Source organism: Amblyomma americanum, chromosome 2 (genome assembly GCF_052857255.1).
Source record: "Amblyomma americanum isolate KBUSLIRL-KWMA chromosome 2, ASM5285725v1, whole genome shotgun sequence".
Taxonomy (NCBI): Eukaryota; Metazoa; Arthropoda; class Arachnida; order Ixodida; family Ixodidae; genus Amblyomma; species Amblyomma americanum.
Window position 1 is genome coordinate 965,005 of NC_135498.1, and position 26,949 is coordinate 991,953.

Genomic DNA, 26,949 nt, shown 5'->3' on the forward strand with positions numbered 1-26,949 from the left:
GCTCAGGGGCAAACACGGACGGCCATGACAGCCGACCAATCTGGGATTTCTCGCTCCGGCCTTCTTCTGCGACACCTGCATGTTGTCGGCCGCCATGAAAATGGCGCTTCCGATGAGCATAACCCTTTTTATTCGACAAAAGGAAAGAGCAATGCTCAGACCACCACTTGTCATGCCATCACAAAGGTTCGCATAGTTTCTCCAGCGCCCTGCAAACTGCTGACTAAAGCAAAAAAAGGAATACAGCTTATGCAAGAAAAAACATCACAGCAAGACCTCTTTCATGCGGCATAGGACATACTAGGTGGTTTCAATGAGTGCGCAGCATACTGGGGTGGTTTCAATGAGTGCGCAGTGGAACATCAGCGATCCATGCACACGGGCAGTAATCTCCCCCTACACTGCACTAGCTGTGACAGCACAAGCTGCCTACCTTATCTGGAGAAAACAAAATTCCTTAACGAAGGCAAAGACAAAAAATGAGCCGCCTGAGGCAGCGATCGAATATTGAGCATTAACACACCTAACATAGGCCGCCGGTTCGAATCCCTGCCGCGAGCTGGCTCCAACTTAACTAGTAAGTTTATGCTGCATGAAAAGCTGATTTGTATGACACCATCCGGAACATTCTGCAGAAAGCAGTTGACCCATAAATTTCACACGAATGTCGGGGCTAATTGGCTTTGATGCCTGCCAGACAGGGATATATATATAACGGATTAGCATAGTTTAGTTTCGAGTTGTGGTACTCGGGCATCACACTGCCACCTATTATTATTTTATTCCATTATGTAACCACCTCTGTTACCATGGCAAACACTGGTAGACAATGTCGTTGCTATGGAGGCCACCATCTTGGATTCTGTACATGGAATCAGCATAACTCAGAGGCTCAAAACGCGACCAGTAGACCTAACGCTCTAAAACAGTAACAAATTGTCGATGCACTGTACATCGCCAAAAAGTCTGTTAGTTCACCTTCTTTGTTGCTATCAAGAAAAAAGATAGAATTCTTAGATGGGCATATCCAGACTCCATCGGTTTTAATGCACACGTGGCCTTTGCACTTTCTTAGTCGCTGGATGATTTCTTTGCGTTTGTGCCTTTGTTAGTTATGTTAAAGTAGTCCGATGTTTTCAGGAAATAAATCAAGTTGGAAGTTTAGTGCTTTATGTGCGTGTGCTCCCCTTGATCCGTCCAGTCTTCTTTGCACAGTTTTTTCCTATGAACCAACTTGCTCAACATCATGTTTTACTTTACTGACAATGAAAACCCAGTGACAGCGTGCTCCGTGCCCCGCGATTACAGTGTGCTCATCCGTGACTTGGTAAAGCGCTGCAAGCTTTGTGCGTTCTGTGTTGCCCACGACTGAAGTTCCAGTGACTTTATCCACTACAGAGCTTTGCGCCACTGTTGGTTCAGAGATAAGTGGCTGCAGCAGTCATTGACAATTAATTCTCGAAACATGAAGGTGAACCTCTGTCTTGGGCAGTGCAGAAGTCGCGAAGCACTTTACCAAATCATGGATGAACCGCGGCACGCTGTCACGCGAGATTTCTTAAACTTCGTGGGCTTTCATGTCTGCAGAATAAAAAGGACTACGCTCAGGCTACCGCATTGGAGCCACATGGGTTGGATCATTTTCATAGTAAGTTCACAATTCACGCCGAGCATTTAAAGGTATATTTAACGAGCTAATTATTTCAACTAAATAAAATGGGTAGAATGAAAAAAATACTGGCCCGTATTTTAAACAACTGCTAACAACATTCACTTGTTTCAATTCAAAAGAACGCATTGTTTCTGTTAAAATTGTATCCATTTTAGATAGGACACCCTGTACACTACTATAAGCAGCACTGATTCAGAAACCATAGATCCAAGCTGTGAGAGACAACTTTAGCCCCTGGTAAGCTTTGCACTCTGAACAAGTGCGGACAATTCAATAAAGAAGTGTGTGCAAGGAAGAAACCTGAACCGGCTTTTCAATGTGATTAAGTGAAAGAAAATTGCAAAACTGAATTTCTAGTAACAGCTTGGGATGAGGCCCTGGTGCAATGACAAGTAATGCAACTGGCCACTGCTGCCGAAGATACCATAACCGGCTCAAAATGCATGACATGCGGGTCACCTGTCACAAAATCTACCCAGCCCATGCGTGCCTGTGATTAACAGGGCTGTTTGGTGCTGCAGTGATTCTTGTATAGGAGTAAAGAGAGCAGTGCTCTTTGACATGGGTGATGAAATCAGTGTCTGCCAAAAGGTGTGCGCTCACAATGAAGCGCAAAAGGTATGCTGTGTTAGGGACTTTGGTAGCATACTATGCATTCCCAGAGCACAAGCTGAGCAGCAGAGAATCAAAATGCCTTGGAAAAAATGAAAAGCTTTTTGAGTATATTTTCAGTATCTCAATAAAAATTTCAGCCACTTTTTTCCTCAAAAGGTCAACACATCAAAAATAAGCCAGTAAAATACATACACCAAGAAAAATCACTGTACATATGGTGCTTACAATACACACATATATAACATATAACCAAAATTATATGACGACAAGCAAATACAAAATAAAAAAAGGTACTTGAGACATAAGTGGCAGCTATCACACAGTGCTTGCTTTTGTCTATTTTTCTTTCCTAAATCTGGCATGTGTACTGTGCCAACTGTTATTGCTCTGTAAACTGTCCAGTTCGAAAGCACAGCTGCAATGTGCTCTACCTGTGATAATCCAATCAAGCAGCAAACTTCTCTGCTAACAAGTCACACATTGCGATGCTACAATGACCAGAGACACGAGCAATACGACTCCTAGCTACAACATGGCTGAGCATGGAAGATTTCTAAAGTATCACATCCATGCTTGCTGCTTCTAAAGGTACCTTTGTATTTATCTTCTTTTACAGGAAGGGGGGGGGGGGGGGGGACTGATGCAGAGCACTGAAAAATCTTCACTAGCTTGAAACGGGTGATGATTTGTCATTTGCACATACAGATATTTCAGCAAAGATGAACAGTGCAGCCATCATTTCTTCTTTAGTCGTCTTGTCATGCAGTAATGCACCAGCAGAACATGAACTGGAGGCAAAAACAAAAAGTCTACCAGGCACCAGAGTCTAGAATTTCAGGAACAGCAGCATTTCAGCATTTGTGATGACGACAGAGGTTCTAAGTCCGATTCACAGCATGCACAGTGCACACGAGTGTACAATCCTGCATACTCAATATATAAGCAGGCAAACAAAAGACAGAGTTCCTCACGGCCATTGTACTACAGACGAGGCAACAACACCTCGCAAAGTTTGTTTGCTGCGATGCTAAACTTCAAAGGCACAGACCACTCTGCGATGAAGAACAGCAAGACATCCAATGGTGTACCGACCAGACATGCAGTACAGTAAACGCTGGCTCTGACAAGTTTCGCGACTGGTTTTACAAAAAAAGCTAAAGTATGACAAGCACGGCAGGTGTTTTGTCGCAGCCTCTCGCTCTGCAATTCTTTCCTAATGCCACAACAAAACAGTTATACACATACAGATTTCCCCCTTTTCCCAGTAGAATGGAAAGACACGCTACACTGACACTCGTGACCTTCGAGCATTGACAAAAAAAAAAAAAACAGAGCGGGTTTCCTTTGGGCGAGACGAGTACATTTGTAGCTGCAATCTTCCACAAAGCAAATAAAGGCAAGAACCCCCATGGCAGGCAGCTCCTAACTTGAATTATAAGGGTTTGATGACATCTCGTCTGGTCAGGTAGTAGACTCATGTAAAAAGGCAAAGGAACGTCGACCAAAGGTTGTTAAAAATGTTGAACGTTTTGGCGTCCGCATGGAACCCTTGTTCTATCCCGTCTAATGTTTTTAAACATCTAATGTTTTTAATAACAGCCTATGGTCAGCATTCCTTTTCCTTTTGACATGAAGCTCATGCCTTAAAGAACAGGTTGCATGAAAAGGAGTTGATCTTTAAGTATTCCCTTCAGTGTCTCTCGCAGTGCTTCTTTTTCGTTTGTGTTTCTTCCTCTTTAAGGAATGTGGAACTCCCTGTACTGGTAGAACACACCGACCTGCGAGAGAGAGAGAGCTGTTCCAAGTGCTCTACACTGCATAGCATCTGCGTTCACACTGGTCCTCACAGAAAGCTAGCAATGACATCCTGTGCATTATTATATGAGCATAACCAAGCAAATTTCTCAGTGACCAAGTGAACCACAATGCACTCCACGTTTCCCACCAGCAGGGTGGCATTTGCAAGCAAATGCTCATTACCCTGCTCGTTTTGAGAGCAAAAGGAAAGTGCCATTCAAGAAGTGCTTTTGCTGCTGGTGAGAGATATGAATACCCTTGCTTGTGTCCACGGTGAAACTGCTGATGGGCTTCAGCAGTTGCGGCGCTCTCTAGGGCTTAAAGCATCACATACGCACACACCACATCTTTCTCTCTTCCACGCTCCTCGTCCAAAAATTTGCACACGAAGATAAGAGAGGCAGCGATTACGTCAGCTTCCCTTTAGTACCCCAATGGCTGACCGCCGGGATGACAAACCAGAAGTGATTATCAGTGTACAGCGACATCCCAGCCTCACGACTGAACTCTGTGCATACTGCATCAGGGTACACTTGAACTGTTCCGCGTGCACTGCTCTACCCTGGGCTTTCAGCGCTCTCCAGGGCACGCACATCTTTCTCTTTTCCACGCTCCTTGCCCTCTTTGTCGTCGCTACAACATTCTTATATGTGCACTTTTCACTACACATGCCCATCCTCAGTCTGTTCCAACTGTTTTCAACTGGAGGTCTTCAGAAAAAATGTTAATGGAACAGCACTTGCTCTAGCTGCCCCATCCTAATATAAATGACTAGAACTGAAGCAAGGTGTGCTAAAGTCGGTGCCTTTGCCTTTAGCAAAATTTAGCAGCTCTCTGAATTTTGTATCTACTGCAGAAGGGAATTACTCAAAATAATGCTACTGCTCAGATTTGAACATATTGAACGAAGCTTTGCGGCAGTTGGCGTCACCGCCCTTCCCAAATTATATGAAACTATACTCTCAAGACAGTACAAAAGAAGTATTAGACAAAATAATTCATTTACGACACAACTGTCAACACTGAAATGTGAAGAACTTAAGTACACTGACGAGTGAAGAAACTTGGGTGACTTGATATATACTCACGATTCACAACAGTGCAGCAAACATGGACAGACGAGACACGTGCTAACTTCAACGGATATCTTCAACGCTGTTGAAGTCAGTGCCTGTCTTTTGCAAGTCTTCCTTCTGCCCGTGTTTGCTGCACTTTGTGAATCATGAACTGAAGTACACCACCCGCACTGTTTTCACATGGTTAGTGCTTAAAACCTGAATGAAGTGTGGTTGCCAAATGTTGTGCTATACTCTTCCACACTCATTAAATAATGTACTTTAATCAATGAATATCTAGGCACTGCCAACACTGTTACGTCATTGGGATTTGTACTCACTTTTTACCTGTAGTACTCTCGTGCAGTATTATTGCCATATTCATGCATATGAATATTACTATTATAAATGTACGGTACATGTTGTATGATCCTCTATGATACCATTACAAAGTTATTGTTGGGTGCATTGGCTTTTGTCAAGCCATTTTTCTGGCTTTTTGTCGGCGCGCCCAACATCTTCATGATGTTGAATAAATAAACTGAATTGTACTGTTACAAATTTCGTCAGAATTTTGTCTACGATGGTTCCAATGAATGCACATTTTCCTTTATGGCATGGCTCCCACTCACCTCGCCATCCATGTGAAGCACCACCGTGGGGAAGACTGAAGAACATGGCACTAAAAGTGCACTGCTTTCCTAGCTTCGAAAGTCTGTTTCTAGTTAAATTGTGTATTCTTTAGAAGAACCGTGGCACATGCTCCGACAAAGTTTAATGGAAAATTTTGGGATCATCAAAAGTAGTCAAGTTACTTCAAAATGAGTAGCAGTGCTGTATCGAGGTGGTGTTTGCCCGCATAGTGTCTCGGAGGCCACAACCAAATTCAGTGAATTATCTGGTCAGTAACGCGCTGGATGCACAAACTATACAGTGAAATTAGCATTGTAAATTTGGCACCACCAACAATTTTTGAGTGGATTGGGATTTTCAATGAACTGAGATTTTGAGAGAACAGATATCAAATTTTTAGCTTTTACTGTGTGTGGCTGCCTGTGGGCTTCATATCAGAAGCGAACAAGTACCATCTCACTTTAATGAGTAGCATGCAATGTCAGCCAATCTGAAGTGCTCCACGTGGCAACTTCAGTGCCGCAGTTACAGTAGAACCCCACAGTCGGCTTTTCACGGGACTCATCACCTGCCAGACTACATCCACTGCAGGACAAAGGCCTCTCCCATACCTCTCAAATTAACCTTGTCCTGTGCCAGCTGCGGCCACCTTATCCCCACAAACTTCTTAATCTCATCCGCCCATCTAACCTTCTGCCGCCCCCTGCTACGCTTGCCTTATATTGGAATCCACTCCGTTACCCCCAAGGACCAGCAGTTATCCTGCCTTCACTGCATGCCCTGCCCAAGCCCATTTCTTCTTTTTGATTTCGACTAGGATGCCATTACTCGTTTGTTCCCTCACCCACTCTTCCCGCTTCCTGTCCCTTAACATCACACCTATCATTTTCCTTTCCACAGCTTGCTGCATTGTTCTCAATTTAAGTTGAACCCTTTTTGTTATCCGCCATGTTTCAGCCCCACAGGTGAGTACCGGTAAGATACAAGTCTTGTATACTCTTCTCTCAAGGAATATTGGTCAACTGCCATTCATGATATCAAAGAACCGGCCAAAAGCGCTCCACCCCATTTTTATTCTTCTGGTTATTTCACTCTTGTGCTCCAGACCTGTGATCGCCACCTGCCCTAAAGAGACATATTCCTATATCGCTTCCACCACCTCGCTCCCAATTGTGAACAGCTGTTCCCTTCCAAGACTGTTGAACAATACTTTGGTTTTCTGCATGTTAATTTTTAGACCTACCAGTCTGCTCTGCCTGTCTAACTCATTGATCATGCTTTGTAGCTCACCTCCCGAGTGAGTTTGCAAGGCAATGTTGTTAGCGAATCGCTGAATACTAAGGTAGTGTCCATCAACAGTTATGCTGAACAGTTCTCAATCCGGGACTGTCCGGAGCCAGAGATTCTTGGCAGCCAGAGGTGCTAAGGATCTCCCGCTCGACAGTAATTTTTTTACATAAGCCCATATACACCCCAATTCCGCAATGCCTGCACCACTGCTAAAGTTTCAACTGAGTCCAATTCTTTCTTGTAATCTATGTGGGCTGTATTAGGAGTTGGTTATAGTTTGCACATTTCTCTATCATCCGAATGATAGTGTGAATATGGTCTATTGCAGAGTATTTTTTACGAAAGCCAGCCACACCATTTGGTTGATTAAAGTCTAAGGTTGCCCTGACTCTATTGCTATAACCTTAGCAAATACCTTGTAGACAACAGACAGTAAGCTGATCAGTCCGTAATTTTTCAAGTCCTTAATGTTTCCTTTCTTATGGATTAAGTAGATGTTAGCGTTCTTCCAAGCTTCTGGTACGCTCGAGGTCACAAGGAATTGCGTACACAGGGTGGCTAGTTTTTCTAGCACGATCTCCCCTCTGTCCTTCAACAGATAACAGATCTGCCATTACATGATCCTCACCAGCTGCTTTCCCCCTTTGCATTCCTCCTAAGGCTCTCTCTACTTCCTCTTTCGTTACTTGTGGGGTGTCGCATTGCTGTGTGATAGTGCCTATCTCATTTACATCGTGATTACATTGGCTACAGTATAAATTTGTGTAGAAGTCTTCGGCTACATTAACTTATCCATACTGCTAATGACACTGTGCTGACACTGCCCTGTTCGCCTTTTAACACATACATCTGATCTTTGCCTATGACTAGTTTTCTCTTTGCCGCTTTTAGGTTACCTCCGCTCTTGATAGCATGCTCGATTCTCTCCACAATCAACTTCCTTATGTCGGCTACCTTGCGCTTATTGATTAGCTTTGATAGCTCTGCCATTTCTATTCTGTCTGCGGGGTAAGAGGCTTCCATGCTTTGACGTTTCTTAATCAGATCTTAATCAGCCTATATTTGAAGAGGGAACAGAAGAAACTAGAGAAGCGGAAGCACATTAACCAGATAGCGTTAAGAGTGAAAGCGGAGGAAGTCGGGATTTCGCTGCAGAACATATATTCTGCTTTAACTCAGGTAGACGATCTTAATGTTCAAACAATGAATGATAATCTCACTGCTATCATTACGGAGTGTGCCGTAGAAGTAGGCGGCAGGATGGTTCGACAGGTAAAAACAAAGAAAACAAAGGTAAAAACAGCATTGAATTGATACCCGCGTAGTAAAGCCAGGCCAAGCTCTTTTTGAGTTTTGACACCCAAAATGGCTGCTGCAGTTCATCGCACAGCAACGTTTAATCAAGGAGTGCTCCCACAACTGTGGTGTAAAGCCGAATTTGAGTTGCATGGAATTTTGCGACAGCCACAGTAGGACTCTACCGTAGGCCTCTGATGTACTGCATCAGAAATGGGCTTCACAATGCCCCATGCTCTTTCCACTGGTATGTCCATGGCACGTGGGAATGCTGGCTCAGGACAAGACTTTAATGTGCAATGCATGGCAAGCAACAGCCACACAAAAATGTATGTAAAGTGCTCTTAAAATATTTTTCCAAGGTACCTCACACAAGCAATTTCCTGGAGGCAGTTAGATGTGAGCAAAGATTCAATTTCTCACAAGCATAATTATGCTCCAAAATTTGCTGTTTGATGGGTCTAGAATTGAAGCGCAGCCACATCAATACGCAAGATACTTTACAGCTCCTCAAAATCAAGGTGTGGCAGTAGCACCACTTATAGAATCATTTCTTTCCTTCTGGCCCACAATAAGCAGAGATGGCATAACTGCTGGATTTTACTACACCAGTTGGACAACACCTTTTAGAATTGACTGTTTACAAGTCCAATGCTCAAATGCAGCACCACAATGCATTCATGACCCAACCAAATCAACTAATGCATACCCATGCGACCGTTTCTTGCATGTCTGAAAAATGGGTTCGATCCCTTGTCAGGTATTTATTAATCCGAAAGCATTGCATGGCTCATCCGCAATGAAACCTGGCGTCAGCATTGACCAGCAGAAGTGGCCCCAAAAAGAAAAATGAACTTTCTTCCAGGGAACTGAACCCAGGACTGTCAGACTGCAAAGCAAGCCCGCCACCCACAAACACAGTACTGTTTCTTGGGGAACAAAAGTGAACCTAGTGTATGGGTTGCCTTAAGATTGTATGCTAATGAGTACGTGTGTCATTAAAAAGGAAGATAATTTTTTTTTAAATAAAGGAAATAAAAATAAAAAAAGAAATTAAAATAAAAAAGTTTTCGTGCTGTCGCGGTAGCCCAGTGGTTATGGTGCTTGGCTGCTGTCCCAAATGTTGCAGGTTTGATCCTGGCCACGGCAGCCGCATTTCGATGGAGGCGAACTGCTAAAGGCCCGTGTACTGTGCGATGTCAATGCACGTTAAAGAACCCCAGGTGGCCGAAATCCCTGCACTATGGCGCCCCTCACAGCCCGAATCCTTTTGGGACGTTAAGCCCCATAAAACCAAAACCAAGCAATGTTTTTGCATTCAAAGCACGCAAGTAGCCTTAAGTTCCCTTCGTAACTTTATTTATTTATTGATTGATATTGATATCCCTGGAGAGATTTTAGAAGGGAAGGAACACAACAAAAAATGCACGAATTTGGAGAAAATGAAGACGACAGCAAGTTGCAACAACACGCAGTCAAGGCAGAAAACAACAAACACAAAAAAGCCCGACATAACACAGTACAGAAAGACGTAAGGCGAAACCACATGAACACATTAAATAGGCAGAGTGAACACAAAGAAAAACCAAATTAAAGTTAAAACTCTAACCAACAAAACCTGATTTCAAGATGTTGCCGATCTAACGAACAAACTCATTCCTTGGCAGGTATCCACAGGGTTCAATGTTCTCATTAACCCAAACTAACTTGGCCACCAAAACCAGATTCCACCAAGTTTTTCTGAGAAGAAATGAGTAAAAAAAAGAGGCAATTCTACTTAATTTGCCCACAAGGTTTTGCAGCTTGTTGGTAGTGTGCGAGCAAGAATTCTGGGGTCGCCTTAAGAGCGTAATGCGGCAGCTTGTGGCCGCCGGTGGAAGACGAATGTATCGTCCAGCTTGCTACCGGTGCACAAGAGCAGTCAGGACATGCGGACGACGCGGCGGACTCCCGTGCCCAAGGTTATAAATGGCGGCTTGCTTTGGCCCACGAGGGAACCGAAGAAAGCGATGAGAAGTGTACACGCCCACTGGACACAGGCAAAGATTCTTCACTGCAAAATAGATTCCCTCCAGAATGCCAAGATGAGTTTTCATTTTTTTTTTGGTTTTCCGCACAATCGATTCGGGCCGCCCTTGCAGACATGGAGCTGCAAATATGATGCCGCGGTAGCTTTTGGGTGCTGCTATGTCCTATGCTATGTTGCAAAAGGACCGAAAGATGCCTTTATCGATTTTACCAATTTCCCGATTTAAAGAAACAATTCAAGCCTGTTCATCACTTGGGTAAATCAGGTTTTAACTGTATGACTCGCAGACCTACAAACTAGATGTAAACAATAGCAAGAATGGCTGTAGTAAGGAGAACCTCAATAAAATGAATCTTATGAGGTCGCAAGAAATATCTGTGCCATCCAGAACAAACAAAATCTGTACGCAAAATGGATTTCTGAAGATCCGTTTATGGCTGATCAGATTTTGCTTTTGGCCATCGATCACTACTCGTGGCGTGTGTCCACACGAGTGGGGATCACGGTGCTGCCAATGTGCGATGAGCACAGCTTAGTGCTGAATATTGTACAGTGCAATATACTTATAACAGTATATTACTTATAACGATCAAATTCTTTAAATTTGTCAATTCCCCATTGCCCCTTTGTAAAACTAAACCGTATATAATGGATACAATGACAGGGTTGTTGGCTGCCTGAAAGGTGTTTGGCACCAAAATTTGCCTGAAAGTTTTATAAAAAATAAAATACGTTGAAATACATAAAATAAATACTTGGTGAAATCAGTGAAGAGCAGTTATGTACAGCCTGGGGAACCAAGTGCTATCATCACCACAAGGAATGAGTTACAGTGAACTAGAACATTTCTAGTTCACTGTGGAGGAGTGAAGAGCTCCCGTTTGTGCATTCATAAACTGGGTAGAAATGGCGGCAACCACGCGCATGGCGATACCTCTGAACCCACCCCCCCGCTAGTGCCACTGAGAGTTGACTGTTTTTTTTCTTAACAAGTTAGCTTTCTTTAGTGCATTCCAACGTTTTGCACTGTCTCAATTGAGTGCACACCTTGGCAGCATGCAAGATGCTGTGCGCCAATAACACCATGGGTGTTCATCTTTTGATGGAAGCTCCAGCAGGGGTGGCTCAGCGGCTCGCTCAGCGAACATGGCAGAGTGCCAACACACAGTGCACCCTTGACAGGAGTGCCGGTAGATACATGCATAGGGGAATACGTGGGTGTGTTCCTTTCGATTTTATTTTTTTTTACTGGTCCAGGTATAACAATAATCTGTAATAACAATCAGATTTTCCGGATTTCTCAATACTGTTATAAGTGAACTGCACTGTACTCAATGCACTCTGGCCAGAAAATTTTACAAAATTGTATCATCCCAAAATTCGCATCAATTGTAATCATATGACACTGCCTTGCAACATGCCCTAAAGAAAAAGGTATCACATTAGTAAAATCGACCCCATAATGCCCTTTAATCACTTTGCATAAAATTTTAGATGCAATACGATTTATTTCAACTATGGATGATAATTCAACTATGGATGATAAATATGCTGTAGTTAGTAATGCGTTTAGGTGTTTACCAGGAGGCGTTGGAGATACAATCACAAGTCTTTTTGAGCACACTTTCACTTCTATTGAGGTTAGTTTATGTGCATGGATCCCAAATGATGGCAGCATAATCTAGTATTAAGAATACATGGATTTATATGCAGGTAAACAAATGCAAGGAGAGGACAATATAAGAGCCCCGCAAAGGAAAAAAATTAGTAGTCGGTTTAGCATGGCCAAGTGCGGAATATCATGCAGTAGCACTAGTTAAATTGAGCAGTTAAGGTCGTTATGTGCTAAAGGCATTTGACCTAAAGGCGTTTACCTGGAAGGCATTTACTATGAAGACCTATACCCTAAACATCCTTAACACAAAGGCCTTTAAGTCCAGGTGTACACACCTGGCCACAAAGCAGGCTTCAGGGACGCACGTATGCCCAAAATCGGAAACTGCACCTAGCAGTGCTACCACAATACAACACTTTAGTGTATGCTGCCTTTTCAATTTGAAGATTTCTGTAATACTGCCTCATGATCTAAAAAAAGCTAATGAAGATAAGTTGATTAAACTTCGCGCCACTGCACTAACTAGTATACTCTTCGCCGCAAGTGGTAAAAATAGTGATGCTGTGAAGTCCAATATACAGCAGATATTCATGACCAAAATAGCCAGATTCTGCTATATTTAAAAGGCTGCCGATCAAATACAATTCAACGAATGCACATTCTGAGACCATATGACACTAGAACATCTATTCTATATGTAGGCCACACGAAAGTGAAGTAGTTTCTCCAGAATTGTTCCCTGAAACAGGCATTATCAATGAAACTATCAATTGCATCATCTGCAATACCACATATTGGGCATTTGATAATGCAGCTACACTGTAGTGGTGTGCACTGACTGACAAGTGTTCAATTAAGCTTTTGAATGATGCCTACATTGTGTTGTTTGAACAAAAACGTGCAGAGTGCTCGTGCAAACGTAGCCTAAAAATGGAGCATTCACTCAGCTGGAGTCAGACCCCCACCTTAGGAATACTGGTGGGCTATATACGATGTTTTTTCATTTCAAAATTGACAGGCATTTGCCAAGGGTCACAATGAGTGATGGCTCTGTACAACGCATTATCCAAAACTATGTGGTCAGACACCATTTTAACTTCAGAAAAAATAATGCAGTCATCAGCAATGTTGTAAAAAATATCATTAATATATAGCAGAGATAAAAGAGGTCCCAACACTGAGCCCTGGAGAAAGCCAGAGTCAACCAAGAGTGCCTCAAAGTGCTGACCACTGAATACAGCCAATTGTTGATGGTCATTAGAGGGCCACTGACCAGGGGTCTGGACGTTATAACAAACAAGCCCAGTGCATAGATGAGGCATCGAAGATAACCTCTGCAAAATACTAGAGCCATGCTTGCCTTGAAAAATTCAAGTTAAAGCCCGTTCGCTTTTCTCTTCGAGAAGCAAACATCCTCATCCTCTACTCTGGCTTCCGACCGTTGTGGCTGACGTCATCCTGCAAACCTTTGCGAAAGACATTCCATTGGTCCGTTGTTCTGACTGACGAGCGAAGGACGGGCGTAGCCGACGTGTCGCGCCGCCTACTCGTTGCGCGCGCTTTTGTTTTTGCACAAGCACACAAGCCCACAAAAACAAGGTCTTTGGTTACTTGTCCGAGTTCATGAATGCTAGAATGGAAGCTTGGGCGAGTTGGCGACGGTTCACTAGCCACATAGCGCTAAACAGACATGGACGCAGGGAGACAAACAGGATGGGCGCTAATGCTGCAGCGTGTTCTGCGTGCTGTGCCGTGTTGTGTTTCCTAGAGCCATTCCGTCATTCGCGTACACACTGCTCCTCACTTGTTCAATTTGTCTACACTGCCGTTGTCTTGGTTTTTCTCGGCTCCATTGAAAGACACGAATTTAGGAACCGAGAAAAGTCACAAACTAACAGAACACACACAGAAACGCACAAGTGCACAGGCTTGCTTTCCAAGAAATTCCGGACGATACTCGGGTCCTCGCATCGCCGTGTGTTTCGATGACAGGGACTCCAGCCTCTCCGGACATAAAACGATGGGAAGGCCCCACAAAAAAAAAAAAAAAAAAACTGAAGGAAAGAAGAGGATGCTCGTCAACTATGATGACACTAACGAAAAAAGACAGGTACTATATTTGAAAGGATGCACTTGCTAACATGTTAAAGTGATCGAGCTGATCATGTCTCTCGGTTTTTTAGTGTCACCTAGGCAAAGCAGCCTCAGGAAACATCTCAGGCATAGAGGCCAGCAAAACGTGAGAGCACAGTGGAGCGTGGCCAGAAAGGGACGCGCGCCAAGCACTGTACAATGACGCTCGAGAAGCGGGAGACGACCACGGGCCAGGAAAGGACAGGGGGGGTCAAGATGTTTGGTTGCACACCCATCCAGGGGATGGAGGAGGCCAAAAAACATCAAAGAAAACAACTGGGCCAGGAAGGTCAACGAAACACTGCGAGGAGACCTCCCCCCCACCACACACCCCAAGAAATATCCTGGGTAACAAAAAAAGCAAGAAAAGAACCCTTTCCAAGGTGACATGTGATGTATTCATGTGACATGTGATGTACAGGGACATGTGATATACTCCACGCCTCCCACGAACATCTAAGGAGGAGGGGAAATTTCATCTGCGGAGGCTAGTTGATGAGGCAGGAGAGAGAAAAATCTCGGAGAGGGAACAGAAGGAGCGGAGCATGGCAAAGTAGCTTGACTGCAATTTTTTTTTTGGCTGTAACAATGCTATTAATGAGTGTTTTCAAAATATTTTTGTGGGCCGAAATAGCTTGATTGCAATGGCTGAAACAATGCTAGTAATGAGTGTTTTCGAAAAATTTTGGGGGGCCAGCGGATTCGTTTTAACTAGAAAGCGTTAAAGGTCTCGTTAAGCAGAATATCCGGCGTCCAAAGTAGCTTGATTGCGATGGCTGTAACAACACTATTAATGAGTCTCTTCTAAAAATTTTTTGGGCTAAAGTAGCTTGATTGCAATGGCTGTAACAACGCTGTTAACAAGTATTTTCGAAAAATTTTTGTGGCCGCGCTTTCAGGGGACGATGCTTCAAAACCACAAGGCTATAAAATATTTTCGGCCAGAGGGTGGTCCGTGGCACTTTAAGGTAAGCTGATATCCGCTGAAAATTTTTGAGCATTTGACCCAATTTAAGAAATTTAATTTTTTTACGGAAGACACCTGTCAAATGCTTTTGACAAACATATGAAAATGGTGTCTGTATGGTTACAGTTATTTATTGAAGCAGCAAAGTCATGGATGGTTTTGACCAATTGTGTGCCTGCTGAATAACCTCTCCCAAATCGACGCTTAAACTTGGTCAGTACATCATGCTTATCTAAATGTCCCGAGACGCATTTATGTATTATATGCTTGAGCATTTCACGAATGTTTGAAGTTAGTGAAATCAGACAATAATTATTATGAATTAGTTTGCCGCACTCAACGCAATGTCTGCACCCCGCTCCTGAATGACACCAGCCTGCACCAGTCTAGACCAGCCTGCAACTCAACAGGAGCCACAGTGATGCGCCAGACGTTGATGTTAACACAGTGGACCAGCGGCGATGACGCAAAAAGATGTTGGGTGACCGACCCACATGCGGCCATCACGCTCCACACCTTCACTGCCACTGGTGTTCAAGACACCTGTGCTCACCTTATCCTTGAGCTGCTGACAGAGCTGCAGCGCAATGGTGAACAGCACTAGGACCTCGCTCAGCCAGGGCACAGAGGCTTCCGCCTGAAATGCATGCACCAGTGGTTCACTTCATGCCAACTCATGCCACCAACTAGTATCATCCACAATTCACAGTGGGCATCGCGACCTTTTTAACTTAAATAAAACCGATGATTACAACAAATTTCCCTTAAAAAGAAGGCATAAAACACGATTTTTTTTTTTTTTTGCTGCGATCTTTACCATCCAATTGCATTGGTGGCCGCCTCTAAAAGCTGCAAATGCAACTTCACAACACGTGCACGATTCATATTAGTGGCTGATGGGGTCTGTGCACGTTCTTTGCCCAACTCTCCTTTTCCAGCAGTCAGCCTTCGTCCTAAGGCTCGCGGTGGAGCGAAACAAGAATATTGGCCGTGCTTTCACAACAGCCTCAGTAGTTGAGACACACTTGAGCATCCATTTCCGAGAGGTGGGATCCATAATGCGTAACCACTGCACCCAACTTCTACTAAGCCCTTGCTCCACAAAGAATATGCAGCCGTGTTGACAATCTTCAGCACGCTGCTCGCTCGGAAGACAAAGCCTGAAGCCCGTCCGCAGAAAGTGACCCCCCCTTGTGAGAAAACAAAATGACCACTGCATGTTCTGGAAAAGACGAAAGGAAGTTGGCATCATCCTGCAACAACAGATGATTGTAAGTCTGCCCGCGCTGAGTGTATAACAGTCGAGTGAACCACATTTATCACTGTGCATTTTCACTGTACCAGCTAGGTCCCAAGCCACAACAGCAATGGAAATTCCTTGCCATCCCTCTCTGATACACGCTCCACAGCAGACAGTTGAAGTGAAAGAATAAGCAAGCAAGGGAAAAAAGGCTACTCCCATGTACAGACTGATGTATCATAAAAACGAGAAACTGCAATGCTTAACTAAATGCACCAGTGAGCTCTAAGCGTTTGCCTAGGTAGTTCTGAATGCCATACAGTTCAGCGCAGAAAAGTGCACTGGTGCATCTGCAGTCATGTTTCTGTGTGAGACTCCCTGTGTATGCGTAACCTGGAATGCCCTGTTGACGCCACACAGACACTCAAGGAGTCACATCAAGTATACACGCCATCTGCTACAAATAAAGTCTTCACAGATCCTGTGGATAACACACCTTAATGGAACAGCTCTGTCCCTTCACAAAGTCTCTGGTAGATCCAACAAGGAAACTGCCTATACGCACTGTGCCTGTACTGACTGCAAAAATAAATAAAACGCTCCATTCCATCGAATGGTATGCACCAGTAAGCTATGCTGACACTTATAATGAGCTGCAACTTCCTTTCTGTCTCAACTCTGCACGTGAAATCATGCTCTTGACGCCCGATTACTTTTACTGCTGCCTTGCATGTTGAGTCTGCCCTGACCAACGCTTCATGCATGGCTGCAAAGCTGCTTCATCCTCAGCCTTGCTGGTGACGACGACATCACGCCTCGCTTTCAAAGAGGTGCCATCAAATGTCATAAATAAGGCCATCTGCTGAAGAATAAGCAATGTGGCGTAACCTTCAGGGAGTGGTCCTACCTGGATAGCGTCAAACTTGGGCTGGCCATGCGAGTCCTTCTGGACCAGGTAGACGGCAAAGATGAGCTTGTGGGACTGCACGTAGAAACTGGCAGCCATGTCCTGGGGCAGTGGGGGCTGCAGGGATTTCTGCACGGCAGGACACAGCACCGTGTTTCCACCCTTGACGACCTGTTCATGGCCATTTCTTGATTTCAGCCAGGATGTCGCATTTGTTCCCTGGCCCACTCTGGTCTCGTAACATTACACCTGCCCTTTTCCCTAAGGTGAACTCTCCCCATAGGCGAGTGCAGGTAAGACATAGCTGCTACATACTAGTATCCTCATGATGGTGAACTGCCATTCCACCCCATTCTTATTCCTCCAGTGATTTCACTCTCGCGGTCCAGATCAAATAGTCTCTCACCACTTCCAGCACCTACAGTAAACTGCTCTTTTCCCTTTTGAAACTGTTGAACATTACTTTAGATTTCTGCATATTAATTTTTGGACTTGTGCACTGCGTGTCTAATTTATTGCTTTAAAATTTGTCCCTTGTGTTATTTTGCAAGGAAAGAAGCCAACAGACACCGAAACCAAGGAGCACAGGGGAGCTTTGTTTTTTCTGTAATTTGTGGTGTTCAAGAATAAGAGATTAATAGGACAATTATTTAAAGGTAACTGATTAGAAAGCAGAAGAAAAAAACCATATGCCGCCGGTGGGATACAAACCCATGCCCTCCGAATTTTGCATCCGGTGCTCTACCAACTGAGCTACAACCATCCAATCTTGCGCTTTGGGGGTGCCTCTGTGTAGTATAAGCAAACCTTGAGAATGTTTACTAGGGCCACCCTCATCCTATATTACCGCGAGTGCCACGTGAAATGTGGTTGAACGCTAGCTACACGAGAGCCTTCTTACACTACCTATGGCATTGAGACTGCCAGCACCGAGGCCCTGTCTGCTAGTGAGCAAGCGAGCGCGAGAAGGAAAAAAAAGAGGGCTCGTTATGACAAATTACCAACGTATTCCTCATTAATACTCATCCTCAACTGCTCTACACCAAGGGTTCTCAAGCTTTTTTCCCTCAAGGCATCATCATCATCATCAGCCTTATTACACCCACTGCAGGGCAAAGGCCTCTCCCATGTCTCTCCAATTAACCCTATCCTTTGCAAGCTGCATCCACCCTTTGCCTGCAAACTTCTTACTCATCCGCCCACCTAACCTTCTGCCGCCCCCTGCTACGCTTACTTTCTCTTGGAACCCACTCCGTTACCCTTAAGGACCAGCGGTTATCTTGCCTTCGCATTACATGCCCTGCCCAAGCCCATTTCTTTCTGTTGATTTCGACTAGGACGTCATTAACCCGTGTTTGCTCCCTCACCCACTCTGCCCGCTTCCGGTCTCTTAACGTTACACCTATCATTTTTCTTTCCATGGCTCGCTGCGTTGTCCTTAACTTAAGCTGAACTCTTTTCGTTAGCCTCCACGTTTGTGCCCCGTAGGTGAGTACCGGTAAGATTATGCTGTTGTACACTTTCCTCTTGAGGGAAATTGGTAAACTGCCACTCATGATCTGCGAGAATTTGCCATATGCGCTCCACCCCATTCTTATCCTTCTAGTTATCTCCCTCTCATGATCCGGATCAGCTGTCACTACCTGCCCTAAGTAGACGTATTCCGGCACAATTTCTAGGCCCTCGCTGCCAATTGTGAACTGTTGTTCCCTTGCTAGGCTGTTGAACATTACCTTGGTTTTCTGCATGTTAATTTTTAGACCCATCGATCTGGTCTGCCTGTCTAACTCGTTGATCATGATTTGCAGTTCACTTCTTGAGTGACTCAGCAAGGCAATGTCATCAGCAAATCGCAGATTATTTAGGTATTCTCCATTTATTCTTATTCCCAACTGTTCCCAATTCAGGCCTCAAAATACCTCCTGCAAACATGCGGTGAACAGCATTGGCGAGATCGTGTCTCCTTGCCTGACGCCCTTCCTTATTCGAATTTTATTGCTGACTGTGGAGTTCGCTGACCTTTCCGCAAACTCGTTGATATTGTGTCCGCAGGGAAGGCCGCTCCAGTGGGGCCGGAAGTCCCCAACAAAGGGGCCCATCCCGTCCCTGCCTCCCCTTTGTGCGGCCGACGTCCTCGTTTACGCCGCGCCGTCACGGGGATGACCCGCCGGGAAAAACGCTAACCATGTACAGCTGTCGACATGTGGTTGTTAAGGGGTTGACGAGGTTTCGGGGGGCGCACGAGATACGGCTGAGTATTAGCCGAGTGACCGGAAACCCACTATTCCCGTAACGACTGTGTTCGTCTCGTGCGGTGTATTCTGTAAACACTTTAGGGATCGTTTTGTCGCGTGTGCGGAAGTGGTAACGGCTGGGCCGTGGGTGCCGTGAGAGAGGGTGGTCGCGTTTGTGCTGTTTGTGTATTTGATTGCAACCTCTCCTTTCCCAAATGTTTAATCAGCAGTCTTTCCCCAATCTGTGATTAGTTGGCGGAAACCTTATTTTCCTTTCCCTGACCACTGATTGGTGAGGGGTGTCGTTCGTTATCTTATTGGTTGCTGTCCCCGCTAAGGGCGGAGACAAAGGGTTTAAAACCAAGCGCTCTGGGTTGAGCGGAGGCTGAATTCGTCTGATCCACGATTTAGTCATGTAAATAGTTTTCTCCTTGCTTTGTTTCTTCTCGTTTTTTTACCTATGTTGTAAATAAATAGTTAACCTTCTCCTTTCCTTGAGTAATGTGAATGTTTGCGAGTAGAACCACCGGGTCATCAAGAAACCCCGATTCCATCATCAAGTAGTTTCCTCTCATCGCCACCGGAAGGGGAAACTCAACTCTGACTTTATGGAGGAATATAGTAGCTGTGCAGTTGCTATATATATCTTCCAGTATATATCTTCCCCCTGATTACTCAATGCCTGTATGACTGCTGAGGTTTCCACTGAGTGAAATGCTTTCTCGTAATCAATGAAAGCTATATATAGAGGTTGGTTATATTCTGCGCATTTCTCTATCACCTGATTGATAGTGTGAATATGATCTATTGTGGAATATCCTTTACGAAAGCCTGTCTGATCATTTGGTTGATTAAAGTCTAACGTTGCTCTGACTCTATTAGCGATTACCTTAGTAAATACTTTGTAGGCAACGGATAGTAAGCTGATCGGCCTGTAATTTTTCAAGTCCTTGGCGTCTCCCTTCTTATGAATTAAGATAATGTTTGCATTCTTCCAAGCTTCTGGTACAGTCGACGTCATAAGGCATTGCGTATACAGGGTGGCTAGGTTTTTTAGCACGATGTCCCCTCCATCCATCAACAGATCTGCTGTTACCTGATCCTCCCCAGCTGCTTTTCCCCTTTTCATTGCTTCTAAGGCTTTCTTTACTTCATCTTTCGTTACTGGCGGGATGACGCATTGCTGTGCACTGCTGTCTTTCTCATTAGCGCTCTGATTACATTGGCTACTGTACAGGTCTGTGTAGAACTCTTCGGCTACGTTAACTATCTTATCCATATTGCTAATGACATTGCCCTGCTTGTCTCTTAATGCATACATCTGGTTTTTACCTATGCCTAGTTTCCTCTTCACTGTTTTTAGGCTACCTCCGTTCTTTATATCATGCTCAATTCTCTCCATATTAAACTTCCTTATGTCGGCTACCTTGCGCTTATTTATTAACTTTGATAGCTCCGTTAGTTCTATTCTATCGGTAGTGTTAGATGCCTTCATGTTTTGGCGCTTCTTAATCAGATCTTTCGTCACCTGAGATAGCTTCCCGGTATCTTTTCGAACTGTCCTACTGCCTACTTCTACTGCGCACTCCGTAATTATTGATGTCAGGTTATTTGTGCATTGAATGAACATCAAGATCATCTTCCTCAGTTAAAGCCGAATATCTGTTTTGCAGCGCTATCCTAAACTCCTGTGCTTTCCCTCTTACGGCTAACTCGTTAATGGTCTTCTTCTTCGCTAGCTTCTTCCGTTCCCTCTTCAAGTCTAAGCTAATTCTAGACCTTACCATTCTATGGTCGCTGCAACACAACCTTCCAAGGACGGCCACATCCTGAATGATGCCAGGTTTAGCGCATAGTATGAAGTCAATTTCATTTTTAATCTCACCATTGGGGCTCTTCCAGGTCCACTTCCTGTTTTCTCGTTTGCGGAAGAAGGCATTCATGATCCGTAAATTATTTCTATCCGCGAATTCGACTAATAACTCTCCCCTGCTATTTCTAGAGCCTATCCCATAGGCCTCCATAAAATTGGGTTTAAAAATCTTCCTGCCAGTTGGTTCAAACCTGTGACATCCTTAGCAAAAAGGATGAGTCGCCACCATTTTGAAGTGACTGGCGGTGTAGTGTGGTCTCTGAAATCTGCACCCAAAACTCGGTGCTCATGCATGCCTTTCCAGCTCTATCTCTGGTCTATCTGTGACTGGCATGCAGTACAGGCATCTTTGGATTACAGGCGCGAAAACAGACAGACCACAAGGTAGATAAACGGGACGGAGCGGACGGAGTGGCGCTCCGTCCCGTTTATCTACCTTGTGGTCTGTCTGTTTTCGCGCCTGTAATCCAAAGATGTACCAACTTGCCCAGCAAGACGTTCTTTTATACAGGCATCTGCCCCTTCAACCAACCAGGTCTGGTCAGCCAGTGGAAAAGCAGCAACTCGACAGACCAGGGGATGCCTCGGTTCAATTGCACTGCTTGTCCAGCATATCAAGACTGCTGTAGCCCCTCACTGCCCAAAACGCCTGCACAGGATTCTGCCACTTGCCATGTTTCGGCTGCCAAGGATCTCCTCGATGGTGCGCTTCTTTGGGATGATGAGGCTAGCTCGACCGCGCTGCAGGCAGCCCATTATGGTAGTCATCAGCTGCGCCCAAGCAACTTGGTTACCCCCGGAGGCCCAAACTTTACTTCCCAGAGTCAAAAATGTAGAATGAGCGATCCAAGTCCAAATTCGTGCTCTGCTTAGGTTGCCAATTTGTGCCTGTGCTACTGTCAGAGACAAGCATAAAAATGTTGGCACATTCTTGCACACCTTTCCCTTTGACGACAATCACAAAGGTAGAACTCACAATTTTGATACGAATAAGTGGGCGAAGAATGTCAGGTCAGGGCGAACGGTAGCACCATGCTGCGTTCAAACTCCATGGCTCTTCATGTAGTTACATCAAACGGATACACTATACTCTTACGAATAGGGCTGAGCACCATACGGAGGGCTGTCATTGCTAGAAAATACTAGACATTATAATTTTTTTCCTTTTGCAACTATTTACTGTCCCTATCACAGTTCAGCGTCACTTTGTTGGCATTTCCCAAAAAGTTTTTAAAAGGCAGACAGCAAGCTATGTTAACAATGGCACAGTCATCGGTAGCACTGCCACCAGCAAAAAATGGTTGTGACTGATATCACCAGTCCTATTTTATTGAAAGTGCTTTTAAGTGTGCCAGCAAAGCACACCAAAAAAGCTGATAAGCCTCTGTAACAAGGTGAATGCGAAAGGAAAGCGTGACAATCGCAAGGAATGTGACATTGCCCATAGGGAAAGGTTTATACCATGCCTGAGAGACATTATTTACAAGATTACAATCTCATGCGGGAAACAATACATTGGGCAATCAGGAAGATGTGTCAACACGAGGCTTTTAGAGCATAATAATGACTGCAAAAAAATTAACCACTCGGGGAATTTAGTGCAACATTGCAGCAGGTGTAAAAAGAAATGCAAACCAATGTTTCACAGGACCACAATTGTAGGTAAGCAAAAAGAAACGATTGAAAGAGAAATAGTTGAAGCATTTTTAATCGACAAGGCGGAAAATTAAACGTGCGTAAGCACTCCTTCTATTGCACTTACAAAAAACGAAATTGATATGATAAATGCAGATGCTGGGTCGTGGTGATGGTCACGTGTTTGATGATGGGAAGGTTGCATTGCCTAAAAACTGAAGTTGCATAAATACGCATCTTCCGTAAGGAATAAACAGCTGTTAGCTAGCGCTTGTGTCGTGTGTGTATTGTCCTCTTGTGTCGCTTTTAGCGCATACATTCGCATAAAGCTTTTAAGTGTGTCTTAAACTGCAGTTTTAATAAAATTTATGCCGCTTGGTTAATGTCATGCTCATTATTGCCACTGCCCGGGTAGTTGTGTCTGTAATTTAGGATTTGCAGATACTGACCACCTACCGGAGGGAACAGACAATTCCACATTAAAAAATTAAGTTTTAAATTGTTCAGCCATGTTTCTCAGCCCCACAATCACTCAGTTGGGCAAGGTGCTTTTGACTGCCACTAAGAAAATATAGCTGATGAAAGTCAGTAGACTATCCTTTTAAGGCCTGCCGGCATCAAGAACACAGTACGGGTTCAGTGATCCCAAAGAACCAGAAATGGTGCAAGATGACGGTACATGTGCCTGTAACAGGAGCCAAGGAGATCCTCTCAGAGCCAGCACATTTCTACAAGCAGCTTCCCAATGGGCACGGATAAACATCTTACTGCCATGACCATCGTTCCCGTTTTCATTGTGTCAATTTTTGTCCACCACGCTGTCCAGTGTTGAACCGAAAACAGGACTCATTGCAAAGGACATAAACAAAGCACTTTCCTTGTGTGTCATCGCTTCAATGAATCCTTACCAACTTGCCGGTTCTAGCACTGCCAAAACAGGGCAGTTGATCCGAGCATAAACCATCCATCCCATGTCAGTGGGCAGCTGTCGTGGTTCGCAAAAAGCAACTGCTGTGCACAAGGCCATTAATGACGACCACCCATGCACACCTACCTGAGTCACTTCTTCCGCAGATTTGAACTCAAACTTCGTGTTTGGGGGTGGTGGAGTCAGCAAGTTCAAAGCAGTCATGAGGTTGTTTCCTGCATCTTGCACCTTAATTAAAGCGAGAGAAAAAAAAGAAAACAAACATCAGACAGCACATACCACAGACACCAGCCCACGGCCACAGCAGCCTATACGTAAGCAAGCTGTGCAGTCCAGCACAAACTGCAGTGAACATAAAAAGGACAAGCTGCCAGAATGGTACACACCTGCTGAAGCTTCCACTGGCAGTCGTTTTGCACAATTGTTCTCAGCGTAGAGCCGGGGTGCTTGGGAATTCGCAGAGCAATGTCCTGAAACATTACAACAGATGCTGCAGCACGCAAGTGATTCTGTTCACACATCTGTTGGTGAGAAGATGACTATTGAGGACTGGTGGTTCAAAGCACTGTTTCACACAGGGGAGGCCACAGATCATGATCATCCCACTGGCTGAGCACATCACATATGGTAAGAGTTGCATTTACTCCCAAATGTGAGTGAAGGCCAAGGCTCTAAACTGTGAAAGACAAACATAGCTTTTGGCAGTGAGTGGTCTACTCCCAGGGATGCAAGATCATGCTAATGTTTGTTTACAGCAGTGCACAGGTCAAACAATGCCTCAGGAGTGTGTGTACTCACTGCATGGCTGATGCTGTCCCCCGACAGTGTTGCCACTACTTTGATCTGGTCAGGAGCAGCTGTGGAGCTTGGGGTGAACGAGAACGGCAAGGCAAGGTGCTGTAGCAGCTACATTCCACCTGTGCTTCAAGGGTGGATCCCACCACTGCTGGGCATGAGCCAGCAACGACCAATGTTCACAAAGGGCCAGAAATAAGGGTTATGGATTCAAAGCACATGGTAACTAGCGCTAAAGACAAGGACAGAAGAGATACGGACACCACGAATGCTAGGCATCAACTGGTTTTATTCGGGACAGACACATTCAATATATAGGCAAAACATGTACAAAGGATCGCACCCTAAAGCGCATGTGCAATGGCACCTTGCGTAAGCAACCCATCCTTATCTTTGTCATCGAACAAATTACAATTCCTGAACCGGAAGGTGCTATTGCACATGCGCTTTAGGGTGTGATCCTTTGTGCAAGTTTTGCCTATATACTGAATGTGTCTGTCTTGAATAAAAACCAGTTGATGTCTGGCGTTTGTGGTGTCCGTCTCTCTTCTGAACTTGTCTTTAGCTCTAGTTACCATGTGCCTTGAATCTAAAGATCACCAACTAGCCCAACTTTCCGCCTTATAAGGGCCCTGAGGTTATCAAGCACATTTTGATAAGCGGGCTGCCAGATGCACAAAAGCACAGTTATGGCTATGCCTCTGGTTCAATGCTGCCATTTTGCACTAACTCCTCCTCAGCATCAAAAAGATATCACAAGGCACTGCAGTAGCGCACTGCATTTATGTGAGCATTAATCAGCATGCAGACTAGTTTCAACACAGCCACTGCCACTCCGGGAAATGATACACCCTGTTCACGTTGTAAATTTCACCTCGTGCATGCTTGCTCCTACATTAATCTCTAAACAAAAGGGCAAATAAAATACGAAGAAAAATTTGTTAAAATTTAAAATTAGGTGATAAGTTTACCCACAGGTTGGCATCCAAGTTCATGTCCAACTGACTTCCACCTACCTCGTGCTGTTCATGACAAACTTTTCTGACTTGACAGCATTCTCCTGATTGGTAAATGAGTGTGGGAAGCGCTTCGAGCATTCCTGCAAATTCACAAAAATAAGTGGTGGCTTTTGCAAAGCTGCCACCATCTTCTGCACCTAGTGCTCACAGCGAAATGAACGCAAATAATGGTTTTAATTAATTTTATTTTGCACATTTCTGCCGCGCTGTCTGTGCCCTGTATAACAAGCTTGCTTTGTCACAACGAAACAACACGAATCTAGTTTCGGCCTCTCTCTCAAGAGAGGGGCACGTAGTACTACAGCATGCAGTTTCAGAGCGACAATGCGTGACGGCACATGCGCGAGACATGCTTCGTCAAGGAATCAAAGGCGCTACCAGCATAATTTCTTGCAGCTGCTCCAGCACAATGTTAACTTCCTCTTGCAAAAGCCATTCAAATTCTGCTTTCTGAAAAGGAAAAAGAAAGAGCGCACAGAGAGAAAAGTCGATTTTAAAATACCGTGCGAACAAATAGACGCGCGGCGACAAGCAACTCGAAGCGGCCAGCAGGCATATCCACTGCAAACGCGGGGCCACGCCAATTCATGTTCCTTTTCTTTCAAACTATCTCTAGTCAAGTATCCAAGGACGAAATTTGCTTTCAGACCGCACTGCGGCCTGCAGGAATGCACAGTGCACTAACAAGGCGATATTCTTCCTTTCCGATATTCTGTCCTTCCACACGAATAGTGCAGTGGAAGCAATAAACCAGCAATGTGAAACCAGTGAAACTTGGTGAGCGTTGCCTCGAAAGCGGCAACAGCTGAGCGAAAGTTCAAGACACCGGATAATGACGAGCCATTAATGTTCACAACCCAGAAAGGGCAATCTGTAAAGCTGTCTGCCTGCAAGTGCATCACTAGAAATTTGCAAATAAGTGGCCGAACCAGTTGAAAAAGGCACTCACAAGTGCTTCAATCTCGTCAACGTCTGCTTCCGCCATTGCAAAATGGTTTGTGATGCTCCAGCTGGTTTCGGATAGTTTCGTACTCGATGGAAAACTGAAGTGACCGAAGTGACGAGGCTGCTGGCGATGGGTGCGCCAAAATTTGCGCGAATATTTCCCTAAAAATTGTTTGAACGCTTCGCCGTTCAGCACAACGCCATGGTCCGACCACTGACGTCGAAATTGGTCGGAGCAGTTCACGCCCTCCGTCACAAATGGGGTCTTCTC

At 44.6% G+C, this 26,949-nt stretch overlaps 1 protein-coding gene across 1 annotated transcript; it reads right to left on the reverse strand.

Moving 5' to 3' along the window:
- Nucleotides 1-2,365: 2,365 nt before the first annotated feature.
- On the reverse strand, nucleotides 2,366-26,811 carry rogdi (rogdi atypical leucine zipper). The gene is made up of 10 exons (XM_077652780.1): nucleotides 26,683-26,811; nucleotides 26,112-26,183; nucleotides 25,731-25,813; nucleotides 24,718-24,784; nucleotides 24,306-24,389; nucleotides 24,046-24,147; nucleotides 22,029-22,127; nucleotides 17,250-17,378; nucleotides 15,656-15,739; nucleotides 2,366-4,065 (listed from the first exon to the last, which is right to left on the reverse strand). The coding sequence occupies exons 1-10, from the start codon at nucleotides 26,716-26,718 to the stop codon at nucleotides 4,024-4,026; spliced, it is 798 nt and encodes a 265-aa protein (XP_077508906.1). The 5' UTR covers nucleotides 26,719-26,811; the 3' UTR covers nucleotides 2,366-4,023.
- Between the last annotated feature and the right edge of the window lie 138 nt (nucleotides 26,812-26,949).